The sequence below is a fragment of the Triplophysa rosa genome, linkage group LG6 (assembly GCF_024868665.1).
Source record: "Triplophysa rosa linkage group LG6, Trosa_1v2, whole genome shotgun sequence".
In the NCBI taxonomy this organism is placed as follows: Eukaryota; Metazoa; Chordata; class Actinopteri; order Cypriniformes; family Nemacheilidae; genus Triplophysa; species Triplophysa rosa.
The window spans coordinates 16,698,884-16,718,292 of NC_079895.1; the positions used below are offsets into that span (position 1 = coordinate 16,698,884).

General features: G+C 39.8%; 2 protein-coding genes across 2 annotated transcripts in view; both read right to left on the reverse strand.

The window, feature by feature from the left end:
- Positions 1–1,997, reverse strand: part of man1a2 (mannosidase, alpha, class 1A, member 2) — a 106,868-nt gene extending 104,871 nt beyond the window's left edge. Inside the window, exon 1 of the mRNA XM_057335510.1 lies at positions 1,078–1,997. The gene's annotated coding sequence lies outside the window, so the exon portion shown is untranslated. The remainder of the gene's footprint in view (positions 1–1,077) is intronic.
- A 4,715-nt stretch (positions 1,998–6,712) lies between these two features.
- trim45 (tripartite motif containing 45) lies at positions 6,713–14,763 on the reverse strand. Its single transcript, XM_057335511.1, has 6 exons — positions 14,106–14,763; positions 13,078–13,829; positions 10,362–10,491; positions 10,023–10,137; positions 9,787–9,913; positions 6,713–9,625 (listed from the first exon to the last, which is right to left on the reverse strand). The coding sequence occupies exons 1-6, from the start codon at positions 14,567–14,569 to the stop codon at positions 9,474–9,476; spliced, it is 1,740 nt and encodes a 579-aa protein (XP_057191494.1). The 5' UTR covers positions 14,570–14,763; the 3' UTR covers positions 6,713–9,473.
- Positions 14,764–19,409: the final 4,646 nt, after the last annotated feature.

Below are 19,409 nucleotides of genomic sequence, written 5' to 3' on the forward strand. Positions count from 1 at the left end.
TGGTTTTCAAAATAAGTAATGGAGTAATGAGTTATATAAAATAATGCTGTTTGTAGGTTTCGCAAGTCATGACACAAGTCACTTGGCTACTGCAGTGCATTAGGCAAAAAGTTTATTAAGAAAAGTAACAATGACATTTATTGTGCTTTCACGGATGTGACACCAGCACATTTACAGCACGGATGAACCAGGGGTTTTATACTGCCCATGTTCATTGTTTTAACTGTAATGCACCACAACAGCCAAGTGACTTGCGTGAACCACCTTATTCCCCTGTGCTACCCACTTGAGGGGCGCAATCCACAGTTTGAGAACCCAAACCTCTGATCTTAAGGTCCATGCATCGAACATCATGGCCACTCTGCAGAGGTAAGGGACAGAAAACCCCCGGTGGTGCACAGCAGGTTGTATTTCTAGCTCTACTTTTTACACTTTATATTTAAAGTATTGCAATATATCGCAAATGTGTATCGTATCGAAATACATAACAATATATTGTATCGTGACCCATCTATCGTGATATGTATCGTATCGGGAGGCACTTGCCAATACACAGCCTTACCATAAATAAGAACCACAGGATTTAAGTTAAAACCTATCAACGGTTTACATTTAGAAGTCATGCACCGGGATGTTAAGCTTAGCAGAAATACTGACATTAGGTCAATTGGTTAAAAATCATTTAAAATCAAATATAAAATCATTTTCTTTTGTTTTTGCTCTTGCTCGGACCATTAGCTTCTGGCGGTGCTCTGCAATTCATGTCAAACAGGTACCTCAGAGTCAAACATGCACAAAGAAAACCAGCTGATTTGTTTAAGCACTGAATTAGGGACATGCATATCGTATTAACAATAATCTTGTGCGCCAACGATATACATACACAATATGACGCGGTAGTTTTACGAGACAGACATTTGATGTTCTCATTACAATGTGACACCTGTACAATGGTTTTTAAAAGGCTTACAGCAAACCAGCAGGAGGTGCTCGTTTCAAAATTAAGTTTCATTCAGTCGCAGTTTTCACACACGTATGTGGATAAACGTGTCAGTAAAATCAAATGTGAATACATACCGTGCGGGTCTTTTTATCATTCTGATCCATGATCCTCGATTTGATGCAAACGCTTCTTGATGTCAAGGCGGGTTGGGTCGAGTCGTAATCGTCACGATAAATGGCGAGTCCGCCCTCGCCGCCCGTCACGCGTATTATTTATCTCAAACTAGCTACACACTGATCATTTATCGATACAAAATCAGCTTGAGAGGGCAAATGAGAAACATAAGATCACTAAACACAACGAAATCGGACAGAGGATAATGACTGATCGATAATGTTACAGTACTGTAAGTATTCTCTCCGCTCGTTCGTTTATGTTGAAGGTAAAAGTTTCCGTTACATTAAAGAGCAAATACCGTAGAGACGGTATTCAGCACAGGCCCGATCTGCTTAATGCCGTGGCAGCGTCTCTCAACCGGAGACGGCTAACATTAACGTTATCCAGAGCCAAACTGACCAGCCGATACAATAATGAAAATAAAATTGGTTAATCGCAACTACTGGCTGTAAGTTACACACTATGGACAGCGTTAATTTCCTCTACATAATGCGCTATTTTAGTAATATATTAAGCCGGCCTCTGCCGGACGTGTGCTGCGCCTTTTTTCCTCCAGTAAAGGCATTTAGCTGGCAGCCGTGTAGCGGACCGATCGCGTCCTGCCACCGCCGCATCACCTTGTCGGTGCCTCGGGATAAATCGGCGCCATGGACCATAAATCCGCAATTAATGCCCGAAAGAACAAGTTGGCAAGTTCATGTTAATGTCCCTGCCTCGGTAGACTGAATCCTTCGCGATTAACACCGCCTCCTGTATATCTTCGTTCGCCGTTATTTCTGTAGCCGTGTGCGCCGCCAGGCTCCAATATCCAGGATGTTGTTACTGCAACAGATACTCCTCCTCTCAGTCCAACGACATCCAGTCAGCGGCCGTTTGGTAAAGCCAGGGAGCGTCGCGCATGTACGAGTATTGTTCTTCAACGTAAAGTAAACGGTAATGGCAAGGTTGAATAACTTTAACCTTTCGAAATGTCAACACATAAAACAATTATAATATAATACACTTAAATAATACATATACATATACAAATAATACATATTCAAAAGTATACAAAAATGCAAAAATTATTTAACAGCTGTAATGTAGGTAACTACCTGTAACACTGTGTCTAGTGACCGGCGCAACGCGACCCGACAAAAGACATTAGAAACGCATTAGAACCCATTATCATTTTAAATTTTGTCCACGCAGGATGACCTGTCGCATTTTTATTTTGAAGTATTGAAGCATTATGTAATTTTGTAATTTTCAAAACTTATAAACAATAAAAATGAATTTAGTATATTTCTGTTGTTTTTATAAAGTGTTTAGTTTGTCGAAAATGTTTATTTGCTTCACTACTTTATCCAGTGAACCAAGCAAACACAGAACGTTCTCCTAATATTTGTTTTGGGTTCCGAATCCGATTGGCTATTTTTATTTATGTATTCATTTATAATAATGTTCTGGTAACCAAACACTAACATTCTCGAAAACTAAAAAAATAGCTGAAGAGCAAAACGTTTCTGTTTTTGTAAACTTAAATATGCATGATTTGTTTGTAATTTTGAGCTGTTTACGACAACAACAAAAAAACACTCCAACCTCAAAAAGTTGCAATAATTAATGACTGCATGCCTGAAATTATTTCAAAAAATTATTATTGGATAAATATTAGATGTATTGGTTTTGTTGCCAAATATTTAGGTTCGACCTGCAGGTAAAACCTTTTGTTAAAGACTTTGTTGTTTTAAAACATAAACTTATGATTTTTTAAGCAATTCAACATATTAAATCTTGATCAACTTTCAATCTTAGCAGTTGACTGCAAAGAAACAAATGTCTCCATTAAAGGACATGTTCACATTCTGCTGAGCGACAGAAAAATTAGACCATTTAGATCAGCCTGTGACTTAGTCCTTGAGCTGTCATAAGTGTAGTTCTTTTCTCCTGATTTACAAATGATTTAACCAACCAACAGCAGAAAGTGTCAATCCTGTTGAAGGGTATGGAAAAATTATGTGAGTCATGCTCAAGAAGTCAGCAGCAAATGGACTGGACATGCTATCACTCAGCTTAAGAGGCACACATCTGACTGTCAGGCAGAGAAGTTCCGCTCTGCTAGGTTTTCTCAGTTTTCTACAAGAATATGGCATGGATCACTGGCTATAAGGAAAAACATCATAAACCTCACACAGTGAACCCTGGATTAACAATAAACATAATTCACCACTTTGGTCAGCAGCTGTATCACCCTGTAGCCCAAGACTGGTTTCCCTCTGGAGCTAAGCAGGGCTGAGCCTGGTCAGTACCTGGATGGGAGACCTGCTGGCAAATCTAGGTTGCTGATGGAAGAGGTGTTAGTGAGACCAGCAGGGGGTGCTCACCCTGTGGTCTGTGTGGATCCTAATGCCCCAGTATAGTAATAGGGACACTGTACTGTCAAAAAGCACAGTCCTTCAGATGAGATGTTAAACCGAGGTCCTGACTCTCTGTGGTCATTAAAAATCCCAGGATGTCCTTTGAATAAGAGTAGGGGTGTAACCCCGGCATCCTGGCCAAATTTGCCCATTTGCCTCTATACATCATGGCCTCCTAATCATCCCCATAAGTACCAATTGGTTTCGTAACTCTGTCTCCTCTCCACCAATAAGCTGGTGTGTGGTGGGCGTTCTGGCACAATATGGCTGCTGTCGCATCATCCAGGTGGATGCTGCACATTGGTGGTGGTTGAGGAGATTCCCCCTTCAATGTAAAGCACTTTGAGTGCCCAGAAAAGTGCTATATGTAACAAATTATTATTATAAAGAAGAAAAATAACGATACAGTGAAAAGAGAAAGGACGGGTGATTGAAAGTTTTATCTCTTCCTTAAAAACAGTTAACTAATTCTCCAACAAGCTTGTATAATGAGCCAGGATGTGTTCAAAGCCTTTGAAGGTTGGTATAGTGAAAGATGACAGTTTAAACCCAGCATGCAAATGAATGCGATAGAGCTTCAACCTTGAGAAGTCCAGACAAGGACGAGTTGATTGCCTCTGCAGTACCAAAGTGTCTGTCGATTGCATATTCTGTCACCAATAATGTAGATAAAGGTGTCTGTGTCTGACATTGTAGTTAATGAAGTGACACAGTACTACTGCCAAGCAAGAGGAAATCAAGGAGTGTGGAGGTTCAAAACAGTGCAGAAAAAGACCCGGAGACTGAGGGGAGTTCTACAGCAGTGACAGAAAATAAAGGATCGTTTTATCAGTTGTACCTACCATAAATTTGAGTTGAACACTAGCAGTAATCAACATGAGTCATAAACACCAGATTTTGAACTATAATTGTAATATTTATTACAGTGTAATCTAAGATATGTGCAAATGAGTCACCAAATGGGGTGTGCACTACAGCAGCGTTACATAACAACTTACATAGCTGACTTTGTAGTTCATTTTTTGCAAACATTTGTCCATAACAGCACTGTACTATTGTTTTTCTCCTCATCTTAGTTCTGGTGTTTTACAGTCATAATAATAGAGGACACTGCCGTAACAAAGGGACTAACTGACAGGTTTGGTTCATAGAATCCAAAATATCAATTACAACACAAACAAAGAATAGAAATGTAAATTAACATTCTCCATGTCCCTTTCATTAGGTAAATTCCAGTCTCTTCAATTGCGCAAGTGAGCATCTCTCGCACTGTTACTAAAAATATCTGAGGTGCCCAAAGGGGACCAAACACTATGTTATGCAAGTTGTCCTGGAAACCACATTTTGCCTGGTGAATGAATTATTGACAAACTGCTAATGTTAACTAATCCGACTGAATAATTCAGTCTCGACACAGTGCCAGATTCAAAAATATCTGCAGCACATTTTATTCTCGCTTTAAGTGATCACATTGATGTGATGAAGGTTTTAGCCTGGGTTGTGATGCACTGTCACAACAATCTGCTCTCTGTATTCGACTTGACATGCTGACGAAGGCTGAAGAACAGTTCTCACCTTGCTAAGAATTGATGGAGTAATAGACGCAGGTGAAGAACACAGTTCAAAGCAGTCACATACTAATGGATGTAACAAAAGGAAAGAGTGTGTGCACCAGATAACTGGAAGCAATTTGTAAAAAGACATGTGGAGGGGGGAAAAGAAAGTGTCTGCTGAAATGAATATGTGTTGGAACATAAGTGTGAATGATAAATGAAGTTGAGATAAAGAGAAGAGACTGCAGAGGTTAAAACGCTGCCAAAAAACACAATGTGCTATACACAGACAGATGACAAATGAAATGAAAGACAGGATGAGAACAGAGAAGCAGCCGAATGACTGAACGCATCCAATAGACATTATAGTGAGCGGCTCTTACCCCATGAGGATTATGTAAAGATGTACACAGGAAAAGCGCACACCAAGGAATACAAGGTTGTGGCAAACACACAACCAATTTAAATATGTCGTCATTAGCAACTTCTTTTGGATAATAAATGAGTGAGCGTTTATGTCGTGTTTATGTTGGAAGCAAGTTAACCACATTACTATTAGACAAGAACATGACTCAGCATGATTTCTTTACATTTGTTGGCACACGCATTAGGCCTGCACCAGAATATAGGCCTATATTTTGTGTTTTTATTGTGAATAGGCCCTCATTCTAGATGTGTTACCCAGGTTGCGGTAACAATGTGATAGACCTTCCACACCTGTTCACTTTAGAAACAACTTTACACTCGGTGGGCCACAGCTCAGATATTTTTTTCTGTTTGAAGCACCAGATGGAAACAGCGACACTGTGTGAATTCATGTATTCACTTGACCGGTTTACAATTGAATTCCTGCTACAAATCACTACTGCCATCTAGTGCTACACAGAGATACCCAGTGTCTGGGACTAAACGCTCCTTTTCGGGCAGTATTTATGCTTTAAGTAATACTAACATAAAGATATGTAATATTATATGATTGAATATTAATTTAAAATCCTTACATTAAAGTAAATGCTTACATTGAATTTAATCGTATAAGAAGGTTAAACTAGGTGGTGGTCAAGTCCATACTCTGCAGAAAATCAAGAACCTGTCTTTATACGTAGCACCTAAACTCTGGAATAGCCTTCCCGATACTATTCGAGGGTCAGACACACTCTCCCAATTTAAATCTAGATTAAAGACACATCTTTTCAGCCAAGCATTCACTTAATACATAGTTAATGAACAGCGGCTATGCTAATTATTCTCTTTCTACCCTCGCCGGGAGAGATTCCGCCAGGACCAGATGAACGTCATATGCCCATCCCCAACTAGAGATTACGCCAGCTACATCTGAAAATCCCGTGCCATCCTCCTGCCAGAGCCTGCGGACTGACTGACCATCCCAGCTCCATCCAAGGCAATTCCATCACCACCCAAGAGAAAAGCGACCATCTGACCATCCCAGCTCAGACAATTCCATCCCCAACCAAGAGCAAAGACGGACTACTTGTCACATTAATGCTAAATTTACAATACTTGATATTTAATGCTAAACTTACATCACATGACAGCAGTTCTGAATAAACTGCACTCAGTGACTGTGATTGGAGGTTGCTGGGTGGGTGTTTGTGGGGAGTGGGGGGGGGGGGGTTGTTGGTTGTGGTTTTGGGCATTTCATTTGTTGGGACTGTGTGGGTCTGGTTGGTCTTGGTTTGTGGTCGATGTCGGACAACAGAGGAATAAAGTTAATTTATGCCATTACTATTTTTCCCTGGTTGTTCCTCTGTTGTCAGGCTTCCTGGGTCGCGGCTGGTGGGCTCTCCCTGTTCTTCGTGGACATTTGCTCGGTGGCTTTTGGTCGGGGTCACTGAGAGCAGCTATGACACGTCAGAGGAGATCTGGCCCTCCTGGTTGAGCCTGGTTTCTCCCGAGGTTTTTTTTCTCCATTTATTCATCATTGGAGTTTGGGTTCCTCGCCACAGCAGAGCAGTGCAGTGTTGGCTTGCTCACCGGGAGACTGCATTTATTTATTTAATTATTTTATTTATTCATTTATTTATTAGAATGATCTTACTTGGTCTATAAACACCATGCACTGTGCTGTGTTTTACCTTTCTGTGTTTTTCTGTTTTTCTTATTTGCTCCTGGAAAGCTGCTTTGGAACAACGTACATTGTGAAAAGCGCTATATAAATAAAATTGAATTGAATTTATCATACCCAAGCAGCTTTAATAGCAGGTGTCAGTCATAGATTTTACAATACACAGTATACACACAGTAAAGAAGATTACACTGTGAACATAATAAAACATGCTTATAATTAGAGAAGTGCCACTATTGCAAGTGGGGAGGTAAGTGTTGTTTGAGCGGAGGTACCAGGATTGCACATAAAGACTGCTGACAATTAAAATGAAATGATTCATAGATGCATAAAATACTAAAGCAGTCTTTTGAACAGAGTCACGCAAACATATTGACCATTATAGTGTTGGAACGATGCTGTTACAGGACATTGTTCATATCCATAATGTTGTGCAATATCAAAAACATGCTAATTATAATACAGTATAGGAATAATAACAAAATGACACAGATCCAACTGATCTTAAATCAGTTCTTAGTAATGCTTACAATACTGATACAAAAATGTTTTCTGATGTTTTAGGCACAGTGTAGGTTCAATTAAACATTCCAATTATCAAATGCTATTAATATTTTATTGCTGTAAATGCAAATGAGCACAAAGATTAGGCACCATTGAAACATTTAAAGAAACAGTTCACCCTCAAGTTGTTCCAAATCTGTATAATTTCTTTGTTCTGAAGCCGCCTTTTCACTGCACAAATTCGCCCCCTAGTGGCAGTCGTGAGGAACTTTCAGTTTGAACGCAAACCCACGCCAACACGGGAGAGAAGCTTATTCCAAAGCAGCGCGAGAGCTTTCATTCTCCCAATATCTGCCATCGTAAAATATATAAATGATTGCAAACAATAAACTGCTATGCATATATGACAAAAGAGTGCCAGTGTTTTGTAAGGAACAATATGGAGACTAAGATTAAAAACAACAACATATAAATATTAAATTAATAATTTGTTAATGATCAATAACCAATCATCTTTAAAGGACTCGCGTGTTACTGACAAAGTTAAACAAAAAAAGTAGTAATAATTTTCAGTTCACATACGGTAATTTGATTGGAGTACACTGAAATACATCACTTCCGGTTGGCGAGTCGTATGCGGTCTAGTCGCTCAAGTTCAATTTTTTGAAATTCCGAAATTTTCGCATCTGTAGATGGTCGTCACCCCATGCAGACGCTCTGCGACACTCCAGAGCAAATTAATGACTTCCGTTCATTCTTTGTTCTGTTGAACACAAAATAAGATATTTTGAAGAATGTAGGAAAGCAAACCGTTCTGGGGAACTTTTTCCTACTATGTAGTTAATGGTGGCCAAGAACAGTTCGGTAACAAGCATTCTTGCAAATATCATTTTCTGTCTTCATCAGAACAAACTCGAGGGTAAGTGATGGCAGAATTTTTATTTTTGGGTAAACTGTCCCTTTAATTACATGAAATATTGAGTAAGAAGTTGTTTTTAGGTTTATACTGTATTTATAAAAAGGAAACATAGAAGAAGGTATAACAAAGACCTAATAAACAAAAAAAGTGCTTCACAATGCCATAAAAGAGGCATTTGTGACTGAATGGATCCATAAAGGGCCTACTAATTCATCAGAACAAAGAAATTTATACAGATTTGGAACAACTCGAAGATGAGTAAATGATGACAGAATTTAAATCTTTGGGTGACGTATCCCTTTAACATCCAAATAAACTTTATTTAGATTATAAAAAGAAATAAATGGTTCTTATACGAACCTTTGAGTGAAAGGTTCTTTGGGAGGAATTAAAAACTGCTGGCATGTATTCATAAACATTAAAGAGCGTGTTAAATGGCTGGTATAAAAGACAAAAAGCTATTTAAACTCTCCTAAAGCAACAAGTCTATATAATAGAATACACAAAACCCTTTAATAACACTTCAATGTTTCACGCTCCATTCCAGTCGATGGTGTAGCCGCACCAGCAACTCGTTCGCCATCCACCATAAAACTAGAAGTGTTCACAATGTGGGAGGGGTTTCGCTGTTGGTCCTTGACCAAATGTCTGTGTTGCGTTGTGTAGTGTGCGTGCGTGCTACTACAACAAGAAGATGAAGGATGACAAGAAACCTTGTTGTGTAGTGTAAGCGCCATAGCAATTCAAGTAGTCCCGTAGTGTCAGCCTGGCTTTAGTGTATGTTAAGCAAAGGTATGTTTATATGGTGAATTTGTTGGCTGGTTGATAGTGTTTAGAGTGTGCAAATAGCTTATGGTAAAATGTTATTCTCTTTTCTAAAAAGGACACCTGCTCAGATCTCCACTGTCTTGAGGTGTCCATGAGGAGAGACTGCACCAAGGTTATGCAGAATACACTCAGACTCCTCCAGCACACTTCCACAGCATGACCAGTGGGGCTTACCAGGGTGTCCTTTATGTCCATGTCCACAACCCTGAAACCCACCTGTGTAGATAAAATACATTTGATTTGATGGAATGAACCATTAGGCTCGGCTGACACCCTCACACTGTCTTTAACAGAAACAACTCATCATCAGCCATTACAAATGTTTGACACAAACTGGTGTTTTAGATAATAACTTATCATCGGACGCTCTACTGTACCTGGCATGGTCCCAGCACAGCCACAGCGCACCTCTTTAGCACCCCCACTAGAGCAGAAAGAGCAACAATGGAATATGCCACGGTGACGTCTGAACTTTCTTTTCACATTTAGCACAAAAGGTGAACCCTAGAAAGCATGTTTTGTTGGAATGTCAGTCCCTGCATTAGCAAATTCTTAAATAAACCATCAACATGTTATTATTATAAATATCAGCAAAAACGGTTAAACTTGTTACCTGGACATGCTGAGCTTTAACACAGACCCACACAGAGTAGACTCCTGGTTCAGGTGGTGTGTATGAGATACTATAGGAGCCATCACTTTTATCAACCACAGCCGCCTCCACAGTGCTTTAATGTTATAGTGGGGAAAACACAATCATGACACAATGTATCAAAAGAAAGACTACTTCACATTTGTCTAGTTAATAATGTTTCTGATATTATGCCCACATATCACAGATTAAATTAGTTTTATGCTTTAGAAATGTGAAGATTTTAATAGAGTACTATGACACAGTTGTCATGTTCTGACTGGCACACATTTAAAGCATGATGGTGTTTATTATACTCACCAGCCCTTCCTCTCCTTGTGAACAATGCTGACCAGCACAGGGTCTCCACCTCTGCCCATCTGCTCTCCGGAGGAATCCCTGCACACCAGAGTGAACTCCCCTTGCTGACCTTCATGACCCCGCTCCACGCCTGTGAGTTATTTCCACAGATCACACACATGGCCTATACACCAGGGCTAGTCAACTGGCGGCCCGCCAATCATCTTTACCTGGCCCGCCTTAACATTTCAAAAAAGTGGAGAGACTTTAAGAATGGTGTGCTTTAAGAAATGCACGTCCTGAGACGCCACATATTTGAAAGGCCAAAACGCTGCTACATTCAATACGAAAGTAATTCCCGCGGCTCATAACGATTGACATCTTATAAAGGGATTTGATCGGTCTGTTCAAGAAACTTGATGTTATTAGCAACATTATAATCGGCAATCCACAGCCACAGGCAGTCAGTTTGCACACGCGAAAAGTCGCGTACAAAAACGCGTCTAGTGCCCTTGAAAGTAACTGCAGTACACCAAGTGAACTGTTGTCTCAGATAAGGGAAAAACTATGTTGTTTTTATTACTGCATTCATTATGTATGAACAGCTATATTTACGAAAAATAGCTGTTCATCTCCCTCCAGAACTTGCTCTTCAAATGATCTGCCCTTCTAAGTGCGTGGGGCACATGAATGTGATTGGAATTTACCCGAAGATGAAATAATAGCGCTCAGTTTCTTGCACAGGTCAACTGATTCGCTTTATAAGACACCAGTTTAACGTCAAGGGGCAGGGATTATTTTTTTGCTGAATGTATTACCGTTTTTGACTTTTATTAATTTGACTTTAATTAATTTAACCAAATACCTTCATAAATATGACGATTATATGACCTATAAGTAACAGCAACAAAAACATTATAAAAGGAACAAAATGCAATAAATAACAGAAATACAAGATAACAAAATACTGAAACAGACATTTTTTTCTCATGAGAGCCAAAATTAATAGTAGGACATCCATTAAAACTGTCATGTCTTTTTGAAGATCCTTAAATTAAATTTAGAATACAGAAAGGACTTTACACAAAGGTTTTTATAGTTTACTAAAACTATTAAGACATTTCTGTTAACTGAATTAAAAATAAATTGAATTCCAAATAAAAAAATATTATATATAAAAAAATGAAAATTAGAAATGTTGCCCTGGCAATAAACTAAAAGAAGTTTAAAAATTATTAACTGAAAATAAAAAACACTAAACTAAAACAGAGATAAAAATAAATTCTTCTTTTTATGTTGCTATGTAAGAATTAATATACAGGTGCTGGTCATATAATTAGAATATCATCAAAAAGTTGATTTATTTCACTAATTCCATTCAAAAAGTGAAACTTGTATATTATATTCATTCATTACACACAGACTGATATATTTCAAATGTTTATTTCTTTTAATTTGATGATTATAACTGACAACTAATGAAAATCCCAAATTCAGTATCTCAGAAAATTAGAATATTACTTAAGACCAATACAAAGAAATGAGTTTTAGAAATCTTGGCCAACTGAAAAGTATGAAAATGAAAAGTATGAGCATGTACAGCACTCAATACTTAGTTGGGGCTCCTTTTGCCTGAATTACTGCAGCAATGCGGCGTGGCATGGAGTCGATCAGTCTGTGGCACTGCTCAGGTGTTATGAGAGGCCAGGTTGCTCTGATAGTGGCCTTCAGCTCTTCTGCATTGTTGGGTCTGGCATATCGCATCTTCCTCTTCACAATACCCCATAGATTTTCTATGGGGTTAAGGTCAGGCGAGTTTGCTGGCCAATTAAGAACATACTGAATACTGATACTGAATTTGAGATTTTCATTAGTTGTCAGTTATAATCATCAAAATTAAAAGAAATAAACATTTGAAATATATCAGTCTGTGTGTAATGAATGAATATAATATACAAGTTTCACTTTTTGAATGGAATTAGTGAAATAAATCAACTTTTTGATGATATTTTAATTATATGACCAGCACCTGTAAGTAAAATAACGAAGACTCGACAAAATTAATAAAAAGTCACCTTAAAAATTGTAAAATAAAGGCTAATTTAAAAAACCTGGTTTACACTAACAAAAGGAGGTATTGTCAATAAAAGCAACATGACCATCCGCTATCATTGTAACCTGTAAACCTATTGAAAACAGCACTACCAAACACAGTTAGTCAGCCTTGCAAATAACAGTACATGCTTGCTATTTATAATTGGTAAGAAAATGTGCTTGTGGCTTGCTGGGACAGAGCGGACATGACCAAAGGGCACTCTAGCACCACCAATAAAAACGTCTCCATGGCAACCAGGAATGTCGTCTGCTGCTTATCCCAATGTCACACCCTGGGCTTTCTGGTGTGTGCACTTGTAAGTTTGTGGATGTGTAAGGGGGAAAGAAGGAATCGAATATCTCACATTTTAACTTTCAGATCCTGTCTCTTTAAACAAACATTTAATCTGAACTGTAGTTTATCTGAGGAATGTGCATTGAACCGTCGTGTTTGACAAACAGAGTTTAGAATTTCACAAAGGAGTCAGCAAACACTTGTAGAGTATGTGGTCACGTTTAAAACTGACCCAGTTCTGAAGGAAAATACTTTTTAGAAAAAGCCTTAGAAAAAGACAATAAAAGTACTGACAGCTTTAGTTATATCAGTCTCCCTACATGTGTCATCCCAGTACCCTGCTCTCACCTTCACCCTGGATGATGCACTTGCTGGGATCCACAGCCTTGGCATGTAGGACTCCTACCACAGGAAACCCCTCCACCTCCCCAGCACTCCCCTGAGGGAGGAAACAGATGCTGCTGGCATTGTCTTGGACAACCATCAAGGGGTGTGGGTCAAATCCTGATTCCGCTAGGTTCATCAGTCTCCTCATAGTAACCCCCTTAGCACTGAGGATTTCTGCATCTGAACCGCACGTGAGCAAGCGTTCTGCGAAGTCCACCCCGCCACGGACGTCAGACAGGGACTGCTGCAACTGAGCTTTCTGCAGATGCAGCTGGTTTCTGCGCTGCAACCTCAAGTCTTCCAGTGAACGCAGCAGAGAGCGGCAATGCGCCTCCACAGCGCTGGCGTAGCTCCGAGCAAATGCCCGAATCTCGCCCGCCAACGTGTCGGTCCGCACCTGCAAGGCCTCTTGGGATATGTCAACACGTCTCAAAGTTTCCTCCAAATGAGTGAGCCGAGGTCTTAAGCTCCTGACAACCACATCTCTGATGCGATCTCCATGGTGACTGATGACCTCATGGGCGGGGCTGCAGTGGTGGTCACGGTGAAAGGTGGCAGCACACTCCAGGCACACGGTGAGGTCACAGGGCTCGCAGAAGAGACGTAACTCCTGGCCGGGATGAAGAGAGCACAGGACGGGTCTAGTGAGACGACCCTGAGATTTTAGCTCCTGGAGACTTTGGATGGAGTGAGATGAGGTCCGGTTCTGCCTCCTGGACAAAGAGTGAAGCCACGGATGTAACATTCAAATAACATTTAGCCTTTGCCCACATTTCTATATGACTGTGCTGTCTGAATGTCATGGTGCTTTTATTTAGGACTTCACGATATACATTTACCTGTTTTTATATTAATTAGCTGCGAAATTAGTTATAAAACCACAGAAGAACGTAAAATAACATTGCTTTAGAAACGTATATAAATAAAAACAAGAACGAACTAAATTAAGACCGAAAAAATAAAAGTGCAGACATGCAACGCAAACTCACCTGTGTGCCTGACTGCAGAAGTCGCAGAGATTGACGCAGCACACCTCGCAACGCTTCTCCGCATCACCGTCGCTGCACAAGTCGCACAAAACGCTTTTTTCTAACAACAGGGTCTCTGCGAAAACCTCGTCCAGCGCAAGGTGGTCAGTGGTCAGCCCATCTATTCCCGACAGCGGCAGGTCCACCTCTGAATCGCACTCGGGACACAGAACTGTGGCGGAGTCTCGTCTGCCCGTCTCGTCTTCAGGCGTGAGTCGATCCCCGTTCACGCGCACAGCAAACGGCTCGAGCTGTCGAACGCAATCCGCACAAAACGTGTGCAGGCACGGAAGAAGTTTAGGGTCTCGAAACATCCGATTACAGACCCGACAGACCGCTTTGGATGCCTTTCCAGCGTCCCCATTAGTCCGAATGGTGCTTTTATTCAAGTCTTTATGAATCGATTGCTTTTTTTCAAGCGACATCGTAGACTTTTTCTGAAGATGTAACGAAATAGATCTAAGTTAACTTAACTGCTCTTAACTTTTAAACGTTCTTTACAAAACTCAGCATTGCTATCAGAAAACCTCTACTTTAAGTTAGCATACCAGTACAGCAACGTTTTTGTTTCCATAAAAAAAAAAGACTCACAGAATCAAAGTTTGCAGGTTAGTTAACTTTTTCGTTCATGTTATTTGAGAACTTGTGTCACTGACCAATCAAAATACGAGATCACGTTTAGGGGCGTGGCTTGAAACATGACCTATTCGAAGAGTGTAAAGACGTACCCACGCCTGTAAAGCGTAGAAAGAATATAAGCATCGCCATCTGCTGGCTCGACAGATTAAGACACAAGCGCAAACAACAGACATTTACCCGGTTTCACAGACAAGGCTTAAGGCTATGGAGGACTAAACCTGCAAAAATTATAAATAAATAAATGTATAAATAAATAAATATATAAACGAATAAATGTAATAATATGAAAATAAATAAAGGAATGAATGGTTTGATAAAACAAAATAATTCGTTTTAGCTATTATTGATCTTAGCTTTAACTTTTCTTTTCATTTTTTAAATTGATTTATTATTTTTTGTGTCCATATTTTTTCTTTTTTATTATTATTTTTTTATTATTTTAGATTATTTTATTTATCATTTCCTTTTATTTTTTTACATTTATTTATACGTTTATTTATTTTTATATTTATTTATTATCGCATGTATTTATTTCCACTTTTATTTATTTATTCTTGAATTTATTCTTACTTTTCTGTGTCTTGTATGATAATTAGATGGGTTGGTCTTGCCTACTATTGGTTCAGCGTAGATTGAAGCGTTTGATCGATTACTCTTGACTTGTTTTGGACTAACGTCACGTCACTCACTGATCGTTTGCTTCGTGTATAACGTTAAGAACTATGGCGGGCGCACAATTAGCTAGAGAGTTACAGCATTTAGCCAATGAAGTCGATAACCATGCATCAAATGACTATGTGTCATTTAGATTAGTTGCGTTTATTGATGTTTTATTACAGATTGACGGGAGATAAATGACAAAGTTCTTCCTCAGTTGTTAGCCTCTTTGCAGCACATTCAAAGTCTGTGCGAGTCAGAGGGTGCTATGGTGGTGTTACAGTTCAACTGGTGAAAATCATAAAGCACAAAATGTAATAAGGTTTAACTCACAGATGAGCTTGTAAACCGAAGTCGCAAGCTGAACGCTTTGTCAAAGTGATAGTTATAAGCAGCCTTTCGGTTAGAAAAAGCGTAAAGATTTAATGTAACATATAATATGTAAATGAATTGAGACATAGTGAACTTAAGTCACAGTTAACACGGTAGTAATGAGCATCGTTCTTTCACTACAGGGGCCATCAAATGGAAACCATTCCTTCTAAAAAGACGTGGTTACTAAACGGTACTCAGTAAACTACATTTCCATAAGAGATAAATAACACAGAGGTCACAAAGTTAAGAACGGGCATATTCCCTTGATTCATCCAGCTGCATATTGTTGTGTGACATCTTGATATTATTGCAAAGATCCGCAGCAGCTAGCATTGCGAAATAGCTTAGTGTGATTGTTACCGTAGTGACACAGCTGCCTCGCTTTATTCTGATGGGTACGAATCCCGTGTCAAATCGCTTTATTTATTTTTTCACCTCGCTTCAGCCGTTACGGGCGATCATACCAATAATTTGCAATCTTAACAAGAATGTCAAAATCATGTAACAAGAAAGTCTGTGTTTATTAGAATCTTACTGGATCTATGGTTGGCTTGAATCTTGTTAAATCTGCCAAGCCTGTAGCAAGAACAGCAAAGAGATGGAGCAGCGAAACAGAGCGGGCCTTACAAGCCTGTTTCGACTGCACGGATTGGAGTGTCTTTGAAGCTGCAGCCACTGATCTGGATGAGTTAACTGACACAGTGACATCCTACATAGCTTCTGTGAGGACATGTGTATTCCCACCAGGACTCGCTTAACATACAACAATGACAAACCATGGTTTACAATGAAACTGAGACAGCTTCGTCAGGCCAAAGAAGATGCTTACAGAAGTGGGGACAAAGTCTTGTATAATCAGGCCAAAAACACACTGACAAAGGAGATAAGAGCAGCTAAGAGAAGCTACTCTGAAAAGCTGAAGAACCAGTTTTCAGCCAACGACCCTGCATCAGTGTGGAAAGGCCTGAAAGACATTACCAACTACAAGCCATCATCCCCTCCAGTCTATGGGTAATCAACGACTGGCTGACGACCTGAACGACTTCTATTGTCTTTTGAAATGCAGAGTCTCACCCTTCACACCCGCCCTGACCCTATCTCTGCTATACCATTAACACCTCCTCTTGACACTCAACCTGCACTTAAGATCTGCGAAGAGGATGTTTGCCAGCTTTTCCGCAAACAAAAGTATCAGAAAAGCACCAGGCCCAGACAATGTCTCACCCTCCTGCCTGAAAGTCTGTGCGGAGCAGCTGTCGCCCATCTTCACTAATATTTTTAACAGATCTTTGGAGCAGTGTGAAGTCCCTTCATGCTTCAAACGCTCCACCATCATCCCTGTACAGAAGAAACCCAAAATATCTGGACTTAATGACTACAGGCCTGTTGCTTTAACATCTGTGGTCATGAAGTCATTTGAGAGACTTGTACTGGCCCACCTGAAGGACATCACCAGACCACTTCTTGATCCCCTCCAGTTTGCTTACCGAGCAAACAGGTCTGTGGACGATGCAGTAAACATGGGACTGCATTACATCCTACAACACCTAGACAGACCAGGGACTTACGTCAGGATCCTGTTTGTAGACTTCAGCTCGGCCTTCAACACCATAATCCCAGACCTCCTCCTGCCCAAGCTTACCCAGCTCTCTGTGCCAACCTCTACCTGTCAGTGGATTATTAACTTCCTGTCGAACAGGCAGCAGCTAGTGAGGTTGGGAAAATTTAAATCCAGCACATGTACCATCAGCACCGGAGCTCCTCAAGGATGTGTTCTTTCTCCACTGCTATATTCACTCTACACAAACGAATGCACCTCTACAGACCCTTCTGTCAAACTCCTGAAGTTTGCAGATGACACCACAGTCATTGGCCTTATTCAAGACGGTGATGAATCTGCCTACAGAAAGGAGGTTGCTCAGCTGGCTGCCTGGTGTAGTCAAAACAACCTAGAGCTGAATGCATTCAAGACAGTGGAGATGATAGTGGATTTCAGAAGGAACCCTCCATCACTTCCTCCCCTCACCATCCTGGACAGCACTGTGGATACTGTGGAGTCATTCAGGTTCCTGGGCTCCACCATCTCTCAGGACCTGAAGTGGGAGTCCCACATAGACTCCATTGTAAAGAAGGCCCAGCAGAGGTTATACTTCCTCCGTCAATTGAGGAAGTTCAACCTACCACAGGAGCTACTGACCCAGTTCTACTCAGTGGTCATCGAATCTGTTCTGTGCACTTCAATTACTGTTTGGTATGGCTCGGCCACCAAATCAGACCTACGAAGACTACAACGGACAGTTCGTAGTGCTGAGAAAATTATTGGTGCTCCTCTGCCCACACTTCAGGACCTGTACGATTCCAGAGTGAAAAACAGGGCAAGAAAAATCATCATTGACTCCACACACCCAGCACACAAACTCTTTGATCTGCTGCCCTCTGGCCGGCGCTTTAGAGCACCAAACACCAGGACTTCCAGACACAGAAGCAGCTTCTTCCCCCAGGCAATCTCCCTCCTAAACAGATAACTGCTCCTTAAGAGCAATATTCCACTTCCACTACTCCTATAGTGTGCACTATAGTGCCTTATTATATCTACATCTTATGTATACATGCATATAACACTACCTCTACTTACTAAATTATCCATTTGCACAAGTGTACATACAATATGTTTATTCTACTATATACTACCCTGTACAATGTCTCTTATATGTTATTATCCCCCATTTTCTGTAAAATAGTCTTTATTTTATATATGCACAATTTAGAATCTTTTAGACTGTAAATCGTATTATATTGTATTGTCATTGTGTTGAATGTCTGTACTAGAAGCTTCCAACACCAAAGAAAATTCCTTGTGTGTGCAAGCACACTTGGCAATAAAGCTCTTCTGATTCTGATTCTGATTCTGATTAATATCAAGTCGTCTTGTGCTTTCAGAATCGACGAATCTGCTGAGGTCGTTCATGCACCTCTTTGGCAGAGGACCTGTAACCGGAACTTGGTCACCACCTTAGCACCCCCTGACTCGCACAGATTTTGAAGAACTTTGTCATTTATCTCGCCGTCAATCTGTAATAAAACACCAATAAGCGCACCTAATCTAAATGACACACAGTCATTTGATGCATGGTTATCGACTTCATTGGCTAAATGCTGTAACTCTCTAGCTAATTGAGCGCCCGCCATAGTTACTTAACGTTATACACGAAGCAAACGATCAGTGAGTGACGTGACGTTAGTCCAAAACAAGTCAAGAGTAATCGATCAAACGCTTCAATCTACGCTGAACCAATAGTAGGCAAGACCAACCCATCTAATTATCATACAAGACACAGAAAAGTAAGAATAAATTCAAGAATAAATAAATAAAAGTGGAAATAAATACATGCGATAATAAATAAATATAAAAATAAATAAATGTAAAAATAAAAGGAAATGATAAATAAAATCTAAAAATAAATAATAATAATAAAAAAATAATAATAAAAAATGGACACAAAAAATAATAAATCAATTTAAAAAATGAAAAGAAAAGTTAAAGCTAAGATCAATAATAGCTAAAACGAATTATTTTGTTTTATCAAACCATTC

Excerpts from the sequence above, each read along its gene's own strand:
- trim45 (XM_057335511.1), bottom strand. The coding sequence starts at position 14,569 with ATGTCGCTTGAAAAAAAGCAATCGATTCATAAAGACTTGAATAAAAGC. Across the intron at positions 10,492-13,077 it reads GTGCATCATCCAGGGTGAAG|GCGTGGAGCGGGGTCATGAA; the intron begins GTGAGAGCAGGG and ends AATAACTCACAG. Across the intron at positions 9,626-9,786 it reads CTGTGCTGGGACCATGCCAG|GTGGGTTTCAGGGTTGTGGA; the intron begins GTACAGTAGAGC and ends TTATCTACACAG.